We start from the raw sequence: 19,415 nt of genomic DNA, 5'->3' as shown, positions 1-19,415 counted from the left end.
CCTCCGGCCAGCAGAGGCGGGCTCCGGCGCACCCTGCGTCGACGCATGCCGTGCGCCTTGCGCTGCCTCCGCAAGCGAGGGTGCATGCCGCCGGCGCAGCGGAGCACAGGGCTGCACGGGTGCAGGTATGCATGCGTTGCATGGAGAGGAAGGGCTCATTCGAGCAGACGAGGGGGTGTGGGAACCTCTAGAACACCGAGACTGCCGCGCCCGAGTGGCGAGCCTGCCGCGGCGCTCGCATCTGTGGGAAGAAGGGGTCCGTCAGGCGGCTGGTACCTCTCCTCTGTCCTGCTGCCCACGCACCGATGCCTCGAGGCATGCCGAGCGCGCCTCGTTGATGGCCTGCATCCAGGCGTGGCACGCACGCGGCGAGCTGGCGCGGAGGTTGATCTTGTCCGTGCCGCCGTGCACGAGCTGGAAGGCGAGGTCGTCTGTGGTCAAGGAGACAATGAGTCAAATGCGCACGCTGCACGTCCAGCTCATCCAACTCACCGCGACCAGTCAGGCCAGCGGGCACCTCGCGCACGACGAGCTCCTCGAGCGGCATGGGCATGCGGTACAGCTTGCGCTCGCTGAGCAGCACGAGCAGGTCCGAGCACAGCACGGCCGTCAGCTTGCGCCCCGACTTGGCCTTGGTCAGCACGTCCTCGCGCACGATGCGCCGCGGACCCATCGCCCGCGTGTCCTTGGTCAGGTCGAGGCGCTGCAGAAGGTGGGCTTCAGTCAGGCACCTCAGGTGCGCTGTCTCCGTACAGGCCACTCACCGCCGCCTTGCCGACCCAGAGATCCTCCGAGATGGCGTGCAGCCGCTCGCGCGTCTCGCGCTCGCGGATCGCCTCGTTTGTCTTGTTCAGAATCGACTCGGACATGCGCAGCGCAGAGTGCAGCGCCTCGGCATCGCCCACGTCGGGCTCGGTGTAGCGCTCGATCTGCGAGATGAGCAGAGGGTAGCGCGTGAGGCGTTGCACTGCGCAGGGCACATCAGCTGCGGCTCAGACACAGCAGCGACATGGTGCGTGCGACTCACTGGGTATCAGGAGGAAGCTCGAAAGGTCCAGCCCCCGTGCCGCCGGATGCTCACGGCGCAGCGTCTGCAGCTGAGCGTCGATCGCCGGGTTGCGCTGCCGCTCGCTCTGCAGGATCTGCGCCGCCGACGTCTGGTTGACGCAGTAGGGCAGGTAAACCTGCATGGCCGGCATGTGCCGCGCCAGAATGTCGCTGATGCTCGACACGTACACCTCCATGCGCTGCCGCGTCTCGAGGTCCGACAGCAGCGACACGGCCGCCAGCAGCACCTCCTCCACGTTGGCAAAGACGACGCGCGAGGCCTTGGCGCTGAGCAGGCCCGAGGCATGCATCTCGTTGAAGAAGACCTCGACGATGATCTGCAGGTCGCGCACATGCGTGCTCTCTGTCGCGATGAACTCAAAGATGGCCTCTTGCCGCTTGCGCTCCTTGTCCGACAGCGAGCTCAGCACCTCGGCCGGCACCATGCTGGCCCAGCCAGACGTCGTCATGGCAGCTTGCTCGGCTGCAAAGCCGCCCTCTGTCACGTCGGACGAGAGTGAGTTGAGCGAAGGCGAGCCGAGCGCCATCGGGCCGGAGATCGTTGGCGTCGCCTTGCGCTCGGCTGGACTGGCGGCGCCTCTGCGCGAGCCGAGCCCCTTGATGGTGCTGAGGAAGTGCGAGGTGCGGCCTTCTCCCGCGCCAAACCTGGACGATCCGGCGGAGGCGCTCTCTGGCGGCGGGGACGAGGGCATCGGCGGCGTCGCGGAGCCCCCAGGGCCAGCAGAGGTCCGGCGTGAAGCGCGCTTCGGCGACGTGACGGCGGCTGCGCTCGACTCCTGGCTCAGCGACACCTCGGCTGCCATGCGCTGGAAGCGGTCGTACGCATCGTCGATCTGCTTCTCGGGCTCGACCGGCGCGGGAGGCGGAGGCAGCGGCCGCTCGGGGCGAGGCTTGAGGGCACTCTTGCTGCGGTTCCGGCGCACCGTTTTGCGTCGCTCGGGTGCCTCTGGCTTGCGACGCACTGTGCTGCGTCGCCGCATTGGAGCGTTGCCCTCCGCTGCATCCCCGTCCTCGCCGCCGGCTGTCTCGTCCTCGTTACGCACGATCACACCGGCAGCCTCGAGCACGCGCAGCCGCTCCATGACTCGCTGCCGGCGCGTCTCCTCCGTCTCGATCTCGGCGGCCTCCTCTTCCTCGCTCTCGTCCTCGCTTGATGTCCAGCCGGTGGCCGACTCATCAGAGGAGTCGTCTTCGTCATCGTCGGCCGTCTCGACCAGCTCGGAGGCGCTGAGCTGCGCAGCGGGCTCGGCAGGCGGCGGAGTGCTCGCAGCCTGTCGCGACAGCTCCAGCGCCCGCTGAAGGTCCTTCTCCCTGCGGTGGCAGAATGTGAGCCTTGCGTGCGAGCATCGATGCCGTTCAGACTCAAACTCACTCTCGTGCTCGGGCCACGCGCAGCAAGCGGTCGTCCTTCTGCGACTCGTCGAGAGCCTGACGCAGCGCCGCCGCGTCGTCTTCGCCAGGGTCCTGCAGACGCTCGAGGGCCGCATGCTGCTGCTGCGACTCGCGCAGCGCTTGCTGCAACGCCTCGTCCGTGCCTGGCGGAGGCGTGGCGAGCCGCGGCGGCACGTCGGGGACGTCTGCGGGGCTGCCCAGCGAGCTTAGCTCTCGGGCCTCGGGCGCCAGAGGTGCCAGCACGGGTGGCGCAGCTACAGCGCTCGGCGCATCCGCCAGCCTGGCCGCAACGGGCACAGGCTCAGCAGGCGGCGTGCTTGCGCTGCCAGCAGCCGGCTTGGGCACCTCGCTTCGTTGAGCGACTATCAATTCACGCGCGCGTGTCGGGTTTGATGAACATGTGGGAGGAGGGCAAGGGGGAGAAGGCATGTCTCAGCAGTGTGCCCAGAGCAGAGAGAGGCAGGGAGCGGAGACGCCATGGAAGCAAAGACGGAGGCAGAGCGCGTCCGCACTGCACGCACGCCCCCACGAAGGGGGGGACAGCGAGCAGATGCGCACGAGCTCCGCTCCGCCTCTCCTGCCACCAAGCGCACGCGCACCCAACGCCCCAGTCTGCCCCGAGCACACGCTGTGCAAGCGCGAAGGCCTACCGCAGCTAGCGGTCGAGGAAGGGGGAAAGCGAGGGGAGGGAGGAAGGCGGCAAGGCGAGGGGACAGAGGTGGCGTGTGTGGCCTGGGCGAGGTGCGGACTGCGAGCTTACTGACCACTCAGCTCGAGGTAGGCCGCCGGCGCGATGAGGATCTGGTCCGCGTGGTCGACACGCCACCAGTCCGGGTCCTCCTGGTCCACGACGATGAGCTCTTGGCCGACAGTAAAGCTTGCCTCTTCGGCCGAAGAGCCTGTGAAGTCGTAGAGCGCCTTGGCATGCGCAGCTGTCGTAACGAGATGGTCAGCGAAGTGTGCAGATGGCAGCGCATTGAGTGGGACTCACGCTGGATAGGCTGCACGTAGGCCTTGGGGAAGGTGCCCTTGGTGCCGGCGGCGCCGGAGAGCAGCGTGCCGTACCACCAGTCGCCGCCGGCGTCCTTGGCCGGGTGCGCGATGATGACCTGATGCTCCTCGAAGCCAAGGTCCTCGTCGCGCTGTGCCTCGTACGCATACAGTGAGCGGCAGCGCACAGACTGCGTGAGGTCGTAGTCGGCCGTCGGGTCCTCGGGGTCTGCAGCAGTCGCGTCCTCAGCCGCTGCGGCAGTCGCAGGCGTGTCGATCTCGGCAGGTGTGTAGCCGCCGTTCGGGGGCTCGACGCTGAGGGCCGGCAGGTTGTGGCCGTTGGGGTCCTCGGGCGCCTCGTCCTCGTCGCCGCTGTCCTCGGGCTCCTCGCGCACCGACGGCTCATCGGGCAGCAGGCTGGCCTTCTGGCCGTTCATCTGGTCGACGGCCATGTTGTTGGCCCAGTCGACGGACTGCCGGTTCCAGTTGGGCTCCGGAGCCATCGGCGCTGCGGGCGCAGGCGGAGGGCTCGGCGGCGGCACGTACTTCTGCACCGGCGGGCCTGGGTCGCCCTTGACGGCACCGGCCACGAGCGGGCCAGACTTGTCCACTGTCACGGCCTTGCGCAGCTTTAGGCCGCCCTGAATGGCGCCGAGGAGCGCTCCGCGGTTGCCGGCCTCCGGCGGCGGCACGAAGGGGCCGGAAGGTGCGGCCGGCGGCGGCGGCGGTGGCGCAGGCGCGCCAAAGACCGGCGGGCCGCCAGCAGGAGGCGCCGGCGGGGCCGGAGGCGCAGCAGGAGGAGCAGGCGGTGCAGGCGGCGCCGCGGCGGCCGGAGGAGCTGGTGGTGCGGGCGGCGCGGCAGGCGGCGGCGGTGCCGACTTGGGCGTGGCAGGAGCGGACGGCGGCGTGGCACGGCCGGTGGCCTGCGGGACGAGGCCGCTGAAGAGCGCGGCGGCGAGGTTCTGTCTCGTGGCGCGCGAGCTGCTGCCAGGTCCGTCCGGGTCATCGTCATCGTCGTCGTCCTTGTCCGAGTCTCCCCAGTCGTCGTCGGCCGGCGCGGCGCGCGATGGGGGCGCGCGGAAGGCGGACGATGTCGGCGGCGCGGGCGCAGCAGGGGCGGATGGCGCCGCCGAGCGCGAGGGAGCGGGAAGGCCACCGGGAGACGATGCGGCCCAGGGATTCGTGCTGGCTGCGGCTGCAGCACCAGCAGCGGGCGCGCCGCCCTGCATGCGGTGGAACGGGTTCGTGGAGCCGGGCGCGGCGGCAGGTGCCTCGGGCGCAGCTGGCGGCGCCGGCGGAGCCGGCGGCGTGGGAGCCGCCGGGGCAGCAGGCGGCGCAGGCGGCGGCGCAGCGGCCGAGGCAGCTGCAGACGCGCCAGCCTTGCGCGACGGCGGCGGCGGCGGCGGGCCGCCCTTGCCCTTGCGCGCCGGTGCCGGCAGGGCCGAGCTTGTAGCCGGCTTGCTGGCGAACATGCTCTGCTTCTGCTTGAAGGCTTCTTCCTGCCGCTGTGCCTCTGCCTCCTCCTCCTCGAGCTTCTTGAGGCGCGCCATGCGCTCCTCCTTCTCCTTCTTGAGCACCTCCTCGCGCCGGCGGATCATCTCCTCCTGGTCGTTGATCTCCTCCTTGGCCGCCTGCACGACGGCGAGCGGCGGCGGCGCATCGCTGGCCGCCTGCTCGGCGACCTCCGCCTTGACCGTCTGCACGGCGACTTTCTCGCGCTCGAGGCGCTGCTCTTCGATGCGAGCCTTGCGCGCCTCTTCGCGCACGCGGGCCTCTTCGTCGGCCTGAGCGGAGCGGGCCTCAGCCTCGGCCTTGTCAGCTGCAAGCCGCGCCTCGACAGTCGGATCCGGCGCGCTCGGAGCTGAGGAGGGGGCGACGGCGCCCAGGGCACGCATGCGCTCCTGGATGCGCTTCTGCGCCTGCTCGCGGATCCAAGCCTGGCGCTCCTCGGGCGTGGCGTTCTTGGGCGGGCCGGCGGCCGGTGGCGGAGCAGCAGCGGCAGGAGCAGCAGCTGGCGCCGGCGGTGGCGGAGCGGCGCGCTCCACTGGGGCCGGCGGTGCGGGTGGTGCGGGCGCCGGGCTGCGCGGGCGCGCATCGCGATCGTCTCGCCGACGGCGTTCGTCGTCGCGCTCGCGGTCATCGTAGCGGTCGCGCTCCCGGTCGTCGTAGCGGCTGCGGTCGTCGCGGCGGTCCCGGTCGTCGCGGTCCTGCGCGGCAGAGCTGCTGCGCGAGTAGTCGCGGTCCGAGTCGCGGTACGCCGAGCCGCGGCTGTACGAGGCATCGTTGCGGCGGTCGCGCGCACGGCTCTCGTCGAGGCGGCGGTCGCGCTTCTTGGCGTCCTTGGCCTCGAGACGCTTCTCGAGCAGCGGCAGGCGCTCGTGCAGCAGGTGCATGAGCTCGCGCTCGGCCTTGCGCCGGCTCTCGCCCGACTCGCGGCCGCCGCGGCGGTTGTAGTACTCGATGTCGTCCTGCACGCGGCGGATGCGGAAGCGCAGCTCCTCCATCTCGCGCTCGAGCTCGCGCGCATCGTCGTCGTCGTCGGACTTGTTGCCATCGTCGAGCATACGCTGTGTGCTCGTCAGCTGGCGCTTCATCTCGCTGAGATCGTCGGCAGCGCTCTCGCCGCCGTAGCGCACGGTGCGCCGGTCGAGATGGCGCGAGCTGCTCTTGTAGCCGCTCGTGGCGGAGCCGTCCTCGTGCTTGTACGCGGCGGCGTCCTTCTTGGGCACGCCGCCGGCGCCCGGCGCCACGGGGTTCTCGTGGAAAGAGCGCGTCTTGGAGTACGACGTGTTGGAGTTGCTGCCGGCCTCGGGAATGTTGAGGCCCGTCGTGTTGCGCACGTTGGTGTCGCGCTTGAGCAGGTCCTTGAGGAAGTCGACGCTCTCCGACAGGTCGCGCGCCGAGGGCGGGATGAGCTCCGGCGGCAGCTCGTTGGGCATGTCGTTGCCGTTCAGAGCTGTGGGCGCAGCGTGTCAGTGGAGGGCTCTTCCGAAAGGCGTACTTAGGCACGCACCGCGGTAGATGAGGCCCATAGCAACGTGGAACTCGGCGAGGTTGAGCTTGCCGCGGTTCTCCGTGTCGGAGAGGTGCCACACCTGCATCAGGCGGTCCTGGTCGAGGCCGCTCTGCCCGAAGACCTCGCGCGCCACGTCGCCCGAGACGAAGCCGGTGCCCTGCTGGTCCCATGCACGGAAGATGGCGTCGTACGACTTGCGCTCCTCCTTGCTGAGCGCCCACGGGATGCGCGGCTCGCGCGTGCCGGCCTGCTGCTGCGAGAGCGTCTGGATGCTCGACTGAAAGTTGGCCGGCTGCATCGAGGCGTTGCTGAAGTTCATGTTGGACGCCAGCGGTGCGCCGCCGCTGAACGGCTGCGACGCCGGCAGGAACTGCGAGCTCATGAGCTGCATGCGCGGGTCCATCGGCATGCCCGTCATCTGCGGCATGAGGCCCGTCTGCTGCGGCTGCATGCCGGGGTAGCCGGTCATCTGCGGCGAGAGGCCTTGCTGCTGCTGCGGGCGCATCATGCCCGTCTGCTGCGGCGCGAGGCCGGGCGACGGCGAGAGGAAGCGGTTGGGCTGCTGGCCGCCGAGCATGCCACTGCCGCCAGGGCCGAGCATGCCGGGCGACGGCGCGCCGCCGCCGCCGAAGCGCTGCTGTGCCATGCCGGGACCGCCCAGGCCCATGCCACCCATGCCCATGCCCATGCCGCCCATGCCCATGCCCGTTGCCTGCGGCTGCATGCCCATGCCCATGCCGCCCATCATGCCGGTCTGCTGCGGCTGCATGCCCATCATGCCCGTCTGCTGCGGCTGCATGAAGCCCTGCTGCTGCATCGGACGCTGCTGCTGCTGCTGCTGGAACTGGCCCTGCTGCTGCTGCGGATAGCCGGTCATCTGCGGCTGCATGTAGCCCTGCTGCTGCGGCTGGCCCTGCTGGCCGCCCCACTGGCCGGCGCCGTACATGCTTGCGGCGGCGGCGTGTGGTCCTAGCGGCGGGCGGGCGGGAGTGCGTGTGTGGGCCGGTGTGGAGAGGGCGTGAGGCGCGAGGATGCGATGCGCTTGGAGGGGTGCGGGTGAGAAGAACGAAGGGCGCCAGGTGGAGCGACGGATGCAGCATCCACCCAGCAGCACAGGCCAGCAGCGCGCGTCAGCAGCGGGCGGGGGTGCCTTTGCCTGGGCCGGGCTCGGCACGCTGCCAGCGCGCGCACGGCACAGGCACAACGGCTGCCCCGGCGCTGCTCCCGCGCAGCGTGCCGATCGTCACACTGCGCCGGGGCTGTGCTCCGCCTGTATTCGCAGGTACAACGGCCGCACCCCTCGACTACAGCCGAGTTGAAGCTCCCTGCGCACGGCCTCGGCGCGCGACTCCCGCCGGCGTGGAGGCATGCGGACATCTCCCGGCCTGGCCCACCCCTCCTCCTCACCTCCATCCGCCGTCGAGTAGACTGCTAGTCCTTGGCCGCGCACCCTGCACTGCACCGCATCTCACCTCTACACCCTCGCCCGCCATGTCCGCGCCCACCGTGCACCACCTCTCCCTCGGCCCGCTCACCGCGCACGCCTTCAATGCCGACCGCACGCGCGTCGCCGTGTGCCCCAACTCGCACGAGGTGCTCATCTACGCCCTCGCCGGCGGCGCATGGACGCTCGCCGCCACGCTCGCCGAGCACGACAAGCTCGTGACGAGCGTCGACTGGGCGCCGCACACCGACCGCCTCGTGACGTGCAGCCAGGACCGCAACGCGTACGTGTGGACGCGCGACGCCGACGCCGTGCCGCGCGCCGGCGCCTCCGAGGTGTGGAAGCCGACGCTCGTGCTGCTGCGCCTCAACCGCGCCGCCACGTGTGTGCGCTGGAGCCCCAACGAGGACAAGTTCGCCGTCGCCTCGGGTGCCCGGTTAGTGCTGCGCGGGTCTGGAGGGCCTGAGAGGCAGTGCGCACGGATCAGTAACGCAGCTCTCTGTGTCGGCCTTCGAACCCTGCCTGTCCTTTCTTTTCACCCAGCCGCTCACGCCTTCGCTCGCAGCATCATCTCCGTGTGCTCCTTCGAGGCCGAGAACGACTGGTGGGTCGCCAAGCACATCCGACGCCCGCTGCGCAGCACGATCCTCTCGCTCGACTGGCACGCCAACAACGTGCTGCTGGCGGCCGGCTGCGCCGACATGACGGCGCGCGTCTTCAGTGCCTTCATCAAGGGCATCGACGCCAAGCCGGCGCCGAGCGTGTGGGGCGAGCGCCTGCCGTTCGGCACTGTGTGCGGCGAGTGGAAGACGCCTGCTGGCGGCTGGGTGCACGGCGTGAGCTTCTCGCCCGATGGCGACGCGCTGGCGTTCGTCGGTGAGTAACGCAGTCCACACATCCCCGTCTCGCCACATGCTGACCCACCTCGCAGGCCACGACTCGTCCCTGACGATCGCCTACCCCTCGGGCCCCGACGCGCCGCCGCACGCCGTGCACGTACTGCGCTCGCCGACGCTGCCGTATGTGTCGGTGCAGTTCGCCTCGAACGGCTCGCTTGTCGCCGCCGGGCACGACTGCCAGCCGATGCTCTTCACGGGCAGCGCCGAGGGCGGCTGGAAGCTGGACCGCTCGCTCGACGCTGCGGCGCTCGCGGGCGGCGCTGGCGGAGCTGCTGCGCCGCCCGTGCCCACACGCGCCCCTGGCGGCCCTGGTCGCCTGAACAACGAGGCGTTCAACCGCTTCAAGTCGGCCGACGCGCGCGGCGTGCCTGCTGCCTCGTCGTTTGCGCCCTCGGCCAGCGCCGGCAGCGGCGCCAGCGGCAGCGTCGCCGGCGGCCTGGGTGCCGTGGCGGGCGCGAGCGTGGGCGCCGACGGCGAGCTGCACACGACGCACCAGAACACCATCACCTCCATCCGGCCGTACAAGGGCGACGCGCAGCAGCTCTCGCACGTCAGCACCAGCGGCGTCGACGGCCGCCTCTGCATCTTTGCCGTACCCGCGGCCGGCAGCGCGGCTGCGCTGGCCAGCGGCATCGCGTCGATGCGCGTGGCCTGATCTTGTCTGGTACGACCTCGCAATGCTTGTGTAACGAATGCTTGATCTTGCGCGACCCGCTTGCGACGCAGGGTGGAAGAAGGAAGAGAGTCTATGTCGCGGTTGATGATTCGGAGCTCTCGCTGCGCCTGGTCTGCTCGACATGACGTGGCCCTGCGCGGCTGGACTGACGAGAATGAGTGTGTAAGTCAGAGCTCAGAGCAGGCGGACCTTGAGGCAGAGTTGGAGCTGCACCCGTCCTTGCGTCTTGCCACTGAGCAGCTGCTGGCAGCTTGAAGTGAAGTGAAAGGAAGTGCGAGGAGAAGAGTGCGCACGGTCCAGGCGGGATGGTCGGGAAGCGACCGCGCCCCGTGGGAACAGCACCCGGTCTGTCTGTCCGACGCCGCGCTCGCCCTCGACTCCACCTGGCTTTCAACCACCACACCCTCCAGGCATCGCTTGCGAGCCGTGCACCCACGCTCAAGCATCTTGCGACGTGTCCGTCACCTTGGAACACCTCACAGTTCCGGCCAGCCCGGCGCACCTCGCCTCTCGCACACGCGCGCACGCTGATCGCCGCCGGCGCCTCGCGCACACGCACCCCAGCCGGTGGATGCGGGCACCTCGGCTGCGCTGCTAGTGTGCAACTCGACGAGCAGCTCGGCCGTTTGCAGCGTGCGGCGGGTCGCGCGGCGCCGCGCTTGGAGCCATGGCGTCCAACTACTGGCTCTCGTCGCAGTGGTGCGTATGTGCAGCGAGGACGAAGAGATGCAGGACCGGCGTGGCTTGGGCAGGGAGCGATGGTGGAGGTCTCTGCGCGGGCCAGAGCAGCTCGGCAATGCGCCTTATGCTGGACCCTCTCCGTGCGCTCAGCTCTGAACCATCGCAGGCTGGCCGTGCTGGAGCGACGTGGCCCTCCATCCCTCGAGGCATCGCCCTTGCCGGCAGCGTGTGCTGACGCAACACCCCACAGCAACCACTGGCTGTTCACTCGCGCACAGCTGGCCACGGCGCGCGCCGAGGACGAGCGGTATGCCGAGCATCCGGATGAGGTGGCGGCCATTGGCGTGTGGGCGTGCAACAGTGAGTCAGGTGGAACAGCGGCGAGGGCGTAGCGGGCGGAGCGCAGAGGCGGCGACGTGACCTAGACAGGAGAGGCTTGTCGACAATGCGCTTTGAGGGCGACCGGAATGCCTCGCCGCTGACACGCATGCTCTCAGTGATCGCCACGCTCACCAAGCGGCTGAATCTGCGGCAGCGCGTCACCGCCACGGCGAGCATCTACTTCCGCCGCTTCTACGCCCGCTCGGCCAATGCCTACGCCGCGACGGACCCGGCGCTCGTGGCGACGGCGTGCGTGTATGTCGCAGCCAAGGTCGAGGAGACGCCAGTGCATGTGCGCTCCGTCATCGCAGAGGCGCACAAGATCTGGACTGGTGTGTAAGGCTCGTATGTAGAGCTGTGTCCTTTGCTGACTTGCTGTCCCCAGAGTTGGGTCATCCCGACTTTCCTAGCGACGTCGCAGCGCTGGCAGAGATGGAGTTCTACCTCTTCGAGGAGCTGGACTTCCATCTCATCGTCCATCATCCTTACCGCGCGCTGCTTGCCATCTCCGGTTCCGTCGGCAAGGCTGCGCTGCTGCGTGCCGACAAGGCGGCGGGTGTTGGGCTGGGCCTCGGTATCCCAGGTCTCAACGAGACGAGCTTCGGCAGCGGTAATGGCGGCGGAGTCGATCTCGAGATGGCGAGCGCGACTGCTGCTGCGGCGGGGCTGGACGAGGAGCAGGCCAAGGCGTGGGAGGCCGACCGAGCCGCGCTGACTCGCGGAGACGATGGTCAGCCACTGGCACGCCTTGAAGAGCTCGAGGAGGCGGCGCTGCAATTCGCCTGGTTCGTGCTCAACGATACGTACCGCGCCGACATCAGCCTGCTCTATCCGCCACATCTCATCGCCATTGCCGCGCTCTACCTCGGCCTGCTGCTGCATCCGACATCGCGGCAGCGCATGAGCAAGTCGGTGCAGCTCATGGCCTCGCGGCGCGACAAGTGGCGGCATGCGTGCGAAGAGCACGCCGTTCGGTCGGCTGCCGCGGGTCAAGCTCACGCTGCGGCTGCCAGCGGGTCGAGGCGTGCGGGCAATGGCGTGCCGCCCGGCGGAGGGAGCGCTCAGTCACCGCAGTACGCCTACACGCCGTCTGCGAGTCACGCCTCGCCGGCGCCCGGCAGCTCGAGTCTGCGCGGTCTGGCCTCGCTGCCGATGCGACCGGCGCACCTGCCCGTGCGGCCTGGAGGTGTCGCGGCCACTTCGACGCCCAGCACGCCCTTTCCGCAGCAACACGGCGCCGGCACAACACCACGCTCTGCCGGCGGTGCAGCGTACTCGCTCGACTCGCCCGGCGCCTCCTCTGCCGTGTCGACGCCGCCAGACTCAAGCGCCATGCCCTCTGGTGCGCCCGCGCCAGCCGAGCTTCCACGAGTAGCTCCGCTGCCGCCGCCACCAGCGCCGCCGCCAGATGCGCTGACCTTCCTGGCCGGACTCAACGTCGACATCCGGCAGATCGCCGAGATCGTGCAGGACATCCTCGGCATGTACGAGCTGTGGCACCGCCTCGATGCGCCGCCGGCCGAGTCCGAGAGCAAGCCGAGTGGCGCCTCGGCCGCGGCCGGACCCGCCTTTGGCGCAACGCCCGCGGGCGGCATGATCTCGGACGGCAGTGGCATGCTGCAGCGCATCGAGCGCATGCGCGAGCGGCGCCGCACGGAGCTGCTCATGCTCGCCGCTGCCGGCGGTGGCGCGATACCCAACAAGCCGAGCACGCGGTGACTGGCGCCGCCGGACGCCATCAGATGTGCACTGGAGGCGCTCCTGGGAGCGGCAGAGCCGGAGCAAGCATTTTCATTCGCAGGGTGCAAAGGGGAATCAGTTGAGCGGCACGAGGCTTGCGTCTCGCGCAGGGAGCGGGTAGCAGGGGAGGGGGAGTCGTTGCGTGTGGAGTCGGCGCGAGCAGCAAGAGATGGCGCGTTGAGGTGAGGCAGCGCCGGTGAGATTGAGCAGCGAGATGGAATGGGCCTAGCTTTAGTCTTCCTCCTCCGACTCCTCCTCGCGCATGCGCATGCGGCTGCGGCTGCGGAAGCCGGGGAAGCCGCCGCCGGCAAAGCGCTGCGACGGCAGCTTGCCCATGGCCGACTGCGAGCGCGGCGGCAGGCCGCGGTCGTCGATCGGCGTGCTGACGGCGCGCAGGCGCTCGCTGAAGCCGGGCTTGGGCGGCGCCAGGCCGGCCAGGTCGTCGACCGTCGTGCGCGAGCTGCGGCTGCGCAGCGTCGGGTTGGCCCAGGAGGCGAAGTTGATGCGTCCCTTGTCCCCGCCGGCCTGCGGCGCAGCGCCAGTGCCCGGGTTGAACGGCGGCAGGCCAAGGCCGAGGCGCGAGAAGTCGCCGGATCCGCGCCGTGGCAGCGGTGCTGGCTCGGCCTTGGGCGCCACTTGCGACTCGCGCTTCGACTTGCCAAACGACGGCAGCTTGAAGCGGCTCTTGCGCTTCTCGGCCGCGGGCGTCGCGTCGGAGCCCTCCGATGCGAAGTTGCGATGCGGAGTCATAGCCCGCGCGGGCATGTCAAGGCGGCTCGAAGGCCTCTGAGTCACGCGTGGGCCGGTCTGGTAGTACTGCTGTTGCTGCTGCTGGAAGTTCGACGAGAGCGACGACGGCAGCGGCGGCACGTGGTCGGCGGCGCTGTTCTCGCTTGCGGTGTCGCGCTGCGGGTTGCGAGGCGGACGCTTGGGCTGCGAGCCGCCGGCGGGCATCGAGCTGGAAGAGGCAGCACCACGCAGAGCGTTCATGCTCTTGCGCCCGTCGTACTGCAGCGTGCTCGAGTTCGAGGGAGACGCCGGGAAGCTGTTGTTGCCGCTGTTCGCGTAGCCCGAGCGACCGTCCTGCATGCCGCCAGAGGCCATGCGGCCATGCACCATCGGGCCATTCGGGTTGTGCATCGGCGGTGTCTGCTGCTGCTGCATCTGCTCACGGCGGCTGGCACGCGACGAGGCGATGCTGGCCTGATCCGCATCCTGGCCGACGCCTTGCGGACGAGACGAGGTGTCGCGCGATGAGGTGCGTTGAGGCGCACTGAGAGGAAAGACAAGCGTGAGTAAGAGGTGCGCAAGGTGATCAGACCGGCACTCACAAGGACGAGGTACCACGCGTTGCGGAGACGGCTGGCGACGGAGGCACTGCCGCGCCGTTGTACGATGCCTGAGCCTCGCGTCGGCCGTCGCCTGGGGCGCTGTTGTTCAGCTGCGAGCCAGAGGGCACGCTCCGCAAGGCGCTGGACCCCGACTGGCGCTGCTGCGTGGGCTGGGGTGACTTCGTCGGCACGGCAGGGGCCTCCTCGACAGCCGGTGAGGCGGGTGGCAGACGCGAGTCGTGCCGCGGCGGCGGCAGCGGCCCGGTCTGGAAGGGGCCCATGTCGCCGCCGAGGCCGCCGCCAATCATCATGTCGAACGAAGTCTGGCTGTTCATACCCGGCGGATGCTGGTACACGTCGCCGGCGATGGGAGATACGACATGTTCAGGCTCCGGTGCTTGCGTGCCGCCCAAGACGTTCGAAGTAGACGCGCGCGAGCTTTGGGTTAGCTCTTGCTGCGCGCGCGACGGCGCCAGGTCGAGCGAGATGTCCGGGCCGAGAGAGCCAGCGCGCCGGTTCCGTGCGCTGCTGGGGCTCGGGGAACGGCGAGAGCTCGAGTCGCGACTGTAGTCGAACGAAGATGGCGTGGCCTGTCGGTCGCTCGAGCTGCCACCGCCGCCGGCCAGCTTAGAAAGGAAGCCGCGCAGGCCGCCCTTCTTCTTCTTCTTGATTGAGTCCTTGCGCCCGCGGTTCGTGTCGCGCGAGGTGTCGCGCTCGTCGGGCATCGAGTAGCTCGGCTGCTGTTGCCTCTCGGGAGCTGGCGGAGCAACGTCGCCATCGCCCGGGAAGCCATAGTACGCGCGGTTGATCGCACCCGGGCTAGCTGCACCCAGCGGCGAGCCAGGCACAAAGCCTTGCTGGGTCACACGGTGCTCGACGCGGTCCTCGAGGCCGACATGCATGTCGACCATCGACCCGCTCTGCGCGAGCGAGAGAGAAGAGTTGGCGCGCGTGAGGGCGCCCGAGCTGCCGCCTTGCGCGAATGGCCGAGCCGGCGGCGCCAGGCTCACGGGCGAAGAGGGATTCGGCGTGCCGTGCATCGCGCCCTGGATGGAGCGCAGGTCCTGCGCGCTGCCCACACGCATCGGCGTCGGCGTGACCATGGCCGAGCGGCGTGGAATGCTGGCATGCCCGGCGCTCTGCTCGTCGAGTGGCTGCCCGGACAGGCGCTTGCGCTCGTCTTCTGTGGCTGCGGCGAACTGCTGCAGCTGTGAGGGCACCTTCGCGCCTGCGCCGTAGCTTCCTCGGCTACCTGCGAGAACCGCTGTCGACGGCTCTGCCGTGCTGGCAACCATCTTGCGCCGCGCATCGCGCGCGTGCGCAATGTCGCGCTCCTTGGCCTCGCGATCCGCAGGCGCCAGAGTCTGCTCTTCGATCAGCAGGCTTCCAGACCCGCGCTGACCCCGGTTCTTGCTCGAGAGCTTGGCCACCAGGTCGGCAGGGCTGCCGCCCGAGCCTGTGCGCACCATCTTGTTGTCGTACTCGTCCGGCGTGACGACCGAAGAGCCAATCGCTGTGTGCGGCGACGGCCGCTGAGGCAGGTCTCGATCGAGGCCGGCGTTTGCGCGTGCGCGCTGCTCCATGGCGATGTACTTGGCCTGGATGGCAAGGAAAGTCTGCAGCGTGCGCCACCGGTGCGACGAGGCAGGCGGATTCTACAGATGTACGGCGTGTCAGCAGTCGCGACAGGCCGCATGAGGCAAGAGACCGGACTGACCATCTGCGTGTGCAGCTTGAGACGCTCGGCCGTGAGCGGGTCGCCCTTGGCCACGCGCTTCACGCGGACGCGCGCTCCTGTCGGTCGCGGCGGCAGCGGGACGCTTTCTCTTGGTGCTGGCGCCTGGTCTCCAGAAGCGCTTTCCGACGCCTGCGGGTTGTTGCGCGCCTCGCGCTCGCGCTCCTTGCGCGCGTCCTCCTCGACCTCGATCTTGCACGCCTCTCTGAAGTCGCGGTCGCTCTCGCGCTCCCAGAGGCTGGCGCCGAGCACGTGCACGTCAATCATGTCCTCGTCGCGCATCATGCACTCGAGACACACTTCCGGGTCGTTGGGGCTTCGTCGGACGCCGTCGGGACCAATGAGGCCGGAGAGCAGCCCATCAGGGCGCTGCTGCAGCTCGAAGGGAGCCACGAGACTGCGCTGAGGAAGCGTGCCAGGGTATTGCCGGACCTTGGTGGCGCTCGTGCTGGGTGAGGGGAACGAGGGATACGGCCCGTTGGCGCCGCCGGCCATGTCGCCTGTGGCGCCCATGGCCATGTTGATGGCACCGACACTGCGGCGCTGGTCGCGCGCCTGCTGGCGCTGCAGCTGCTGCGTGCTGAGCACGCCCGAGCTGGTGCGCGCCTTGGCCTTCGCATCGCCCATCAGCGGTCCGTCTGTGACCGGCGCGCTGTTCTGCCGCAGGCCATTCGGCTGCTGCATCGGGTCAAGCACCTCGGCCTGCGGCGAGTCAAGTGGGAGCGTGCCCAGAGACGCGATGGGCGAGTAGCTGGCGGAGGCGCGCATCGGGGCGCTCCGGTCATCGCGCGCGACCTCTGCGGCTGGGACCATCTGCAGAGGCTTCATCGAGCCACGGAACGTCGTCTTGCGCGCGGCGTTGGCGTTCTTAGACGCATTCTTGGCGCCGGCTGCGAGTTGCTTCGCCTGCGCGCGCTCCCACTCGGCGCGCGCCTCGACCTCGCCCTCTGGCGGCGGCGACGGCTCACGAGGCGGCGTCTCAGCAGATGGCGAGGAGGCGCGCGAGATCGACTCGGCGAGAGGCGCAGATGACTGCACCGGCGCCTCGGCCAGAGCTGCACGCGGCAGCATCTGACCCGAGGACAATCGGCGGCCCATCGGCGTGGACAGATCGACAGGGCTGCCTTGCGGCTGGGCTGTCGCATCTGCACGAAGTGCGTCCGTGTCTACGTCTGGCGTGGCGCTGGCATCGCCGAGGGCCGATGTGGTGATCTTCGCGAGCGGAGCGCGGCGGAAGTCCGAGACCGGCGCGGGCGCCTCGTCGGGCACCGGCGAGAACTCGTGCTGCCGATCACGAGAGGACGCTGCCACCACGCTGGCCGGCAGAGGCGGCGGGATGACGTTGTCGGAGAGCTCAGGCGAGGCCATGCTCCCGAGCTGCAGTTGCCGACTCTCGCTCAGCCTTCGCGGATCGTCCTTGGCTGGTGGCACTGGGCCAGGTGCATCGCGGGACGGATACCCGGCTGGTGACGGCGGCAGCGAGGAGTCGAGGCGTGCCCGCAACTGTGGCGAGGGTACCTCCATGAGGCGCCCTGCGGATGCACGACGTCCGGCATCGTCGTACGGCCGGCCGCCAGATGCGCGGCGCTGGTAGATGCTCGAAGGAGCGCTCGCGCCGCTCGGCGGGCCCGAGGGCAGTGTCGCCGCTTCCTGAGACGTGTACGAGGCGTCGCGGCTCGGCTGGTGCGGCAGAGGAAAGTCGCGCGTGACATCTTGCAGCTGTTTGCTCGACGAGCGAGAGTGCCCCGGCCGCACCGTCTGGTCACGATGCACGCTCTCGCCATTGTCTGGCCGGCTGATTACCACGTCGTCGAGATCCTCGGTGACCTCGGCGGCGCTAGCATCGTGCGGCGCGGCTGTCAACCCCGGCGATGACCCGAGATCGAGCACAGCAGAGCCCGACGCCGAGGCCGAGCGCGAGCGCGAGCCCAGCGTGCTGGTCGCACTTTGCGAGGGCGCGCGTGGCCTCATCTGCGAGCTGCCGCCTGCAAGAGGACTGAATGCCTGTCGAGGCGAGGCGAGCAGGCCATTGGTCTTCGGCGGCGGCGCCGGCGCCCATGTACCGCGGCCGGCCCAGCCTCCAGGCACGCCAGGCACCTGCTCAGAGTCCGGACTCGAGCCATACACGTGCTGCGCCTGTGACTGCAGCCAGGGCTGTATCGGCGGGCCGACGTCGAGCTGCTGCAGGCGCTCATCGAGATCGCTCCGGCTGTGGTTGCTCGGGTAGCTGCCAGAGAGCGCAGTCTGGAAGGACATGACGCTGGCGCGCTTTGCATCGTACAGACCAGCCGAGCCGCTCGTGCCGTTGCTGTCGCGGCGCGGCTCTCGGAGCGCATCGCGGCTCGAGTCGCGGCTCATAGAGGTGCTCGGCCGGCTGGCGCCAGGGATCGGCAGGCCGTTGATGTCGACAAAGGCCTCGCGCGAGGGAGCAGACGAGCCGCTGTCGCCGCGCTGAGCATACGCATCTGCCGAGGAGCCCGGGAAAGACGGGCTGCTCGTGCGGGCCCACTCTTCTGAGCCGACGCGCGGCGGCGTGGCCACGAAGCGCCGCGTCTTGGCCTGCTGTGGCGTGCCGTCTGGCGTGTCCATCGTGGCAGTGCCAGCGGCTCTTGGTGTGGAGCGTTCGGACTGTGCAACCTGCGATGCGGATGCCTGTGGAGAGCCCCAGGTGCCGGACGAGCCGGCCTTCCGCGGCGATGCGCGGTCTTGCTGCCGCGCTGTACTGTCCTGGCTGGCGACACGGGCATGCGACGGCACCACGCCGCGCGTCTCTTCGTTGGGCATCGCTGCAGCGAGGTGTGAGCAGGCTGCAACAGCGGGCGTTGCGGAGCTGCACTCACGGGAGCTGCGCAGAGCGTCCCAGCTCAGCCCTCGCGGGCGGGTCTGCACTGATGCCAGGCCGCCTTGTGCGGCGCGAGGACTGCTGCTGGTGGAGCCGACGAGGCCCTCAGTGGCTCGCCGCACGCCGTCCGAGTCGGCGCGCGGCAGCGACGGCGAGGCAGTGAGGTCGAAGCCGCCGTCGAAGTTGATGTTGCGCGCCCACGTCGGCTCGCGGCGCAGGCCGGGCTTGCCGTCGCCGAGCAGGCTCGCGCGTGCGGCCGCTGCGGCGCCGTTTGTGGCTGGCGAGTCGCGAGATGCAGGATCAGGCGCCACAGAGGTGCGCCCGACCCACGAGGGCGAGGAGCGGATGTCGGCCGGCATGCTGCTCGGCGGACGCAGCGCGGCAACGGATGCTGCGCGGACAGGTGCCGGCGAGGCGGACTGGCGTCTCAGACGAGGCTGCGACTGCTACAGCTGCTGGTGCTGGCGAGGCCGCAGCTGCCACCTGCCGCAGCACGCTTGCCAGACGGCCTGGCAGCGGCCAGCGCACGCGGCGGCCACGCAGGGGCTGCGGGAGAGACGCGCGCGGGGCGGCTGCGCGGAGAGGAGCGCGGCAAAGGGGCAGGCACGGCGTGTGCGAGTGGCGGATGATGGAGCGCCGCAACGCAGACGCAGCGAAGGTGGGAAGAAGGAGGTCGGGAGGAGGCAGCAGCGGCGGCGACGGCGACGGCGACGGCGATGTGTGAGGCGGAGAGGCGCGAGCGCCGCCGCGACGGCGCTTTCCCGACTCCACGGCGGCACGGCCGCGGCCAGCGACGCCTCGCGCCGCCGCGCTGCACGCCGAGTTCGCAGCGGCAGCGGACGCGGCACCGGCGGCAGCAAGGCCAGATGCAGCGCAGCAAGCTCAACGCAGCAGATCCGCAGCACCGGGCAGCATCAGCGCCTGAGCGCAGTGCAGACCGCAGCTGCTGCTGCACGGCAGAGGCGGTGGCTGCTCCCGGCCGCCTGAGATCCAGGCGCCCGAGCAGCTTGCTGCAGCGCAGAACTCCCCGTGAGACTCTCTGCAACGCCGGGAGGGGCAGACGTGCTTGTGCTGCTGCTGCGCTGGCGCGGTGCCGGCACCTTTGCTGTCAGCAGCGCAGCGCAAGGCTCACGCTGTGCTGCACCGACGCCGCTCTCGTCTGCGGCTGCGCTCTCTGCCGCGCTGCCGCCGCAATCCCCGCGCTCCCCGCCGAATAAGCG

At 69.9% G+C, this 19,415-nt stretch overlaps 4 protein-coding genes across 4 annotated transcripts; 2 read left to right on the top strand and 2 right to left on the bottom strand.

Annotated features, from left to right (window-relative positions):
* Positions 1-66: 66 nt before the first annotated feature.
* Positions 67-7,514, bottom strand: FA09DRAFT_359647 (hypothetical protein). The gene is made up of 9 exons (XM_025745142.1): positions 6,464-7,514; positions 3,452-6,406; positions 3,225-3,392; positions 2,441-2,822; positions 1,028-2,379; positions 765-967; positions 493-703; positions 304-431; positions 67-241 (listed from the first exon to the last, which is right to left on the bottom strand). The coding sequence occupies exons 1-9, from the start codon at positions 7,410-7,412 to the stop codon at positions 188-190; spliced, it is 6,402 nt and encodes a 2,133-aa protein (XP_025599318.1). The 5' UTR covers positions 7,413-7,514; the 3' UTR covers positions 67-187.
* A 358-nt stretch (positions 7,515-7,872) lies between these two features.
* FA09DRAFT_329001 (hypothetical protein) lies at positions 7,873-9,481 on the top strand. Its single transcript, XM_025741992.1, has 3 exons — positions 7,873-8,346; positions 8,476-8,786; positions 8,842-9,481. The coding sequence occupies exons 1-3, from the start codon at positions 7,958-7,960 to the stop codon at positions 9,462-9,464; spliced, it is 1,323 nt and encodes a 440-aa protein (XP_025599317.1). The 5' UTR covers positions 7,873-7,957; the 3' UTR covers positions 9,465-9,481.
* Positions 9,482-9,876: 395 nt separating this feature from the next.
* On the top strand, positions 9,877-12,507 carry FA09DRAFT_329000 (hypothetical protein). The gene is made up of 4 exons (XM_025741991.1): positions 9,877-10,184; positions 10,417-10,526; positions 10,664-10,879; positions 10,933-12,507. Exons 1-4 carry the CDS (start codon positions 10,153-10,155, stop codon positions 12,264-12,266), a joined length of 1,692 nt encoding a protein of 563 aa, XP_025599316.1. The 5' UTR covers positions 9,877-10,152; the 3' UTR covers positions 12,267-12,507.
* On the bottom strand, positions 12,318-18,911 carry FA09DRAFT_328999 (hypothetical protein). Its single transcript, XM_025741990.1, has 4 exons — positions 18,194-18,911; positions 15,336-18,139; positions 13,619-15,273; positions 12,318-13,560 (listed from the first exon to the last, which is right to left on the bottom strand). The coding sequence occupies exons 1-4, from the start codon at positions 18,552-18,554 to the stop codon at positions 12,519-12,521; spliced, it is 5,862 nt and encodes a 1,953-aa protein (XP_025599315.1). The 5' UTR covers positions 18,555-18,911; the 3' UTR covers positions 12,318-12,518.
* Positions 18,912-19,415: the final 504 nt, after the last annotated feature.

The sequence above is a fragment of the Tilletiopsis washingtonensis genome (assembly GCF_003144115.1).
Source record: "Tilletiopsis washingtonensis strain MCA 4186 unplaced genomic scaffold FA09scaffold_7, whole genome shotgun sequence".
Classification (NCBI taxonomy): Eukaryota; Fungi; Basidiomycota; class Exobasidiomycetes; order Entylomatales; genus Tilletiopsis; species Tilletiopsis washingtonensis.
The sequence above is the reverse complement of the archived record's forward strand: the minus strand, read 5'-3'. Positions and strand labels throughout refer to the sequence as shown.

Bases quoted from the DNA above. Each gene is read 5' to 3' on its own strand.
- FA09DRAFT_359647 (XM_025745142.1), bottom strand. From the start codon at position 7,412: ATGTACGGCGCCGGCCAGTGGGGCGGCCAGCAGGGCCAGCCGCAGCAG. The intron at 3,393-3,451 runs GTGAGTCCCACT...TCGTTACGACAG, and splicing joins CTACGTGCAGCCTATCCAGC to CTGCGCATGCCAAGGCGCTC. The intron at 704-764 runs GTGAGTGGCCTG...CACCTTCTGCAG, and splicing joins TCTGGGTCGGCAAGGCGGCG to CGCCTCGACCTGACCAAGGA.
- FA09DRAFT_329001 (XM_025741992.1), top strand. From the start codon at position 7,958: ATGTCCGCGCCCACCGTGCACCACCTCTCCCTCGGCCCGCTCACCGCG. The intron at 8,347-8,475 runs GTTAGTGCTGCG...CTTCGCTCGCAG, and splicing joins GCCGTCGCCTCGGGTGCCCG to CATCATCTCCGTGTGCTCCT. The intron at 8,787-8,841 runs GTGAGTAACGCA...CCCACCTCGCAG, and splicing joins CGACGCGCTGGCGTTCGTCG to GCCACGACTCGTCCCTGACG.
- FA09DRAFT_329000 (XM_025741991.1), top strand. From the start codon at position 10,153: ATGGCGTCCAACTACTGGCTCTCGTCGCAGTG. The intron at 10,185-10,416 runs GTGCGTATGTGC...AACACCCCACAG, and splicing joins TACTGGCTCTCGTCGCAGTG to CAACCACTGGCTGTTCACTC. The intron at 10,527-10,663 runs GTGAGTCAGGTG...GCATGCTCTCAG, and splicing joins TGGCGTGTGGGCGTGCAACA to TGATCGCCACGCTCACCAAG.
- FA09DRAFT_328999 (XM_025741990.1), bottom strand. From the start codon at position 18,554: ATGCCGGCCGACATCCGCTCCTCGCCCTCGTGGGTCGGGCGCACCTCT. The intron at 18,140-18,193 runs GTGAGTGCAGCT...ACCTCGCTGCAG, and splicing joins GGACGCTCTGCGCAGCTCCC to CGATGCCCAACGAAGAGACG. The intron at 15,274-15,335 runs GTCAGTCCGGTC...GTACATCTGTAG, and splicing joins TCAAGCTGCACACGCAGATG to AATCCGCCTGCCTCGTCGCA.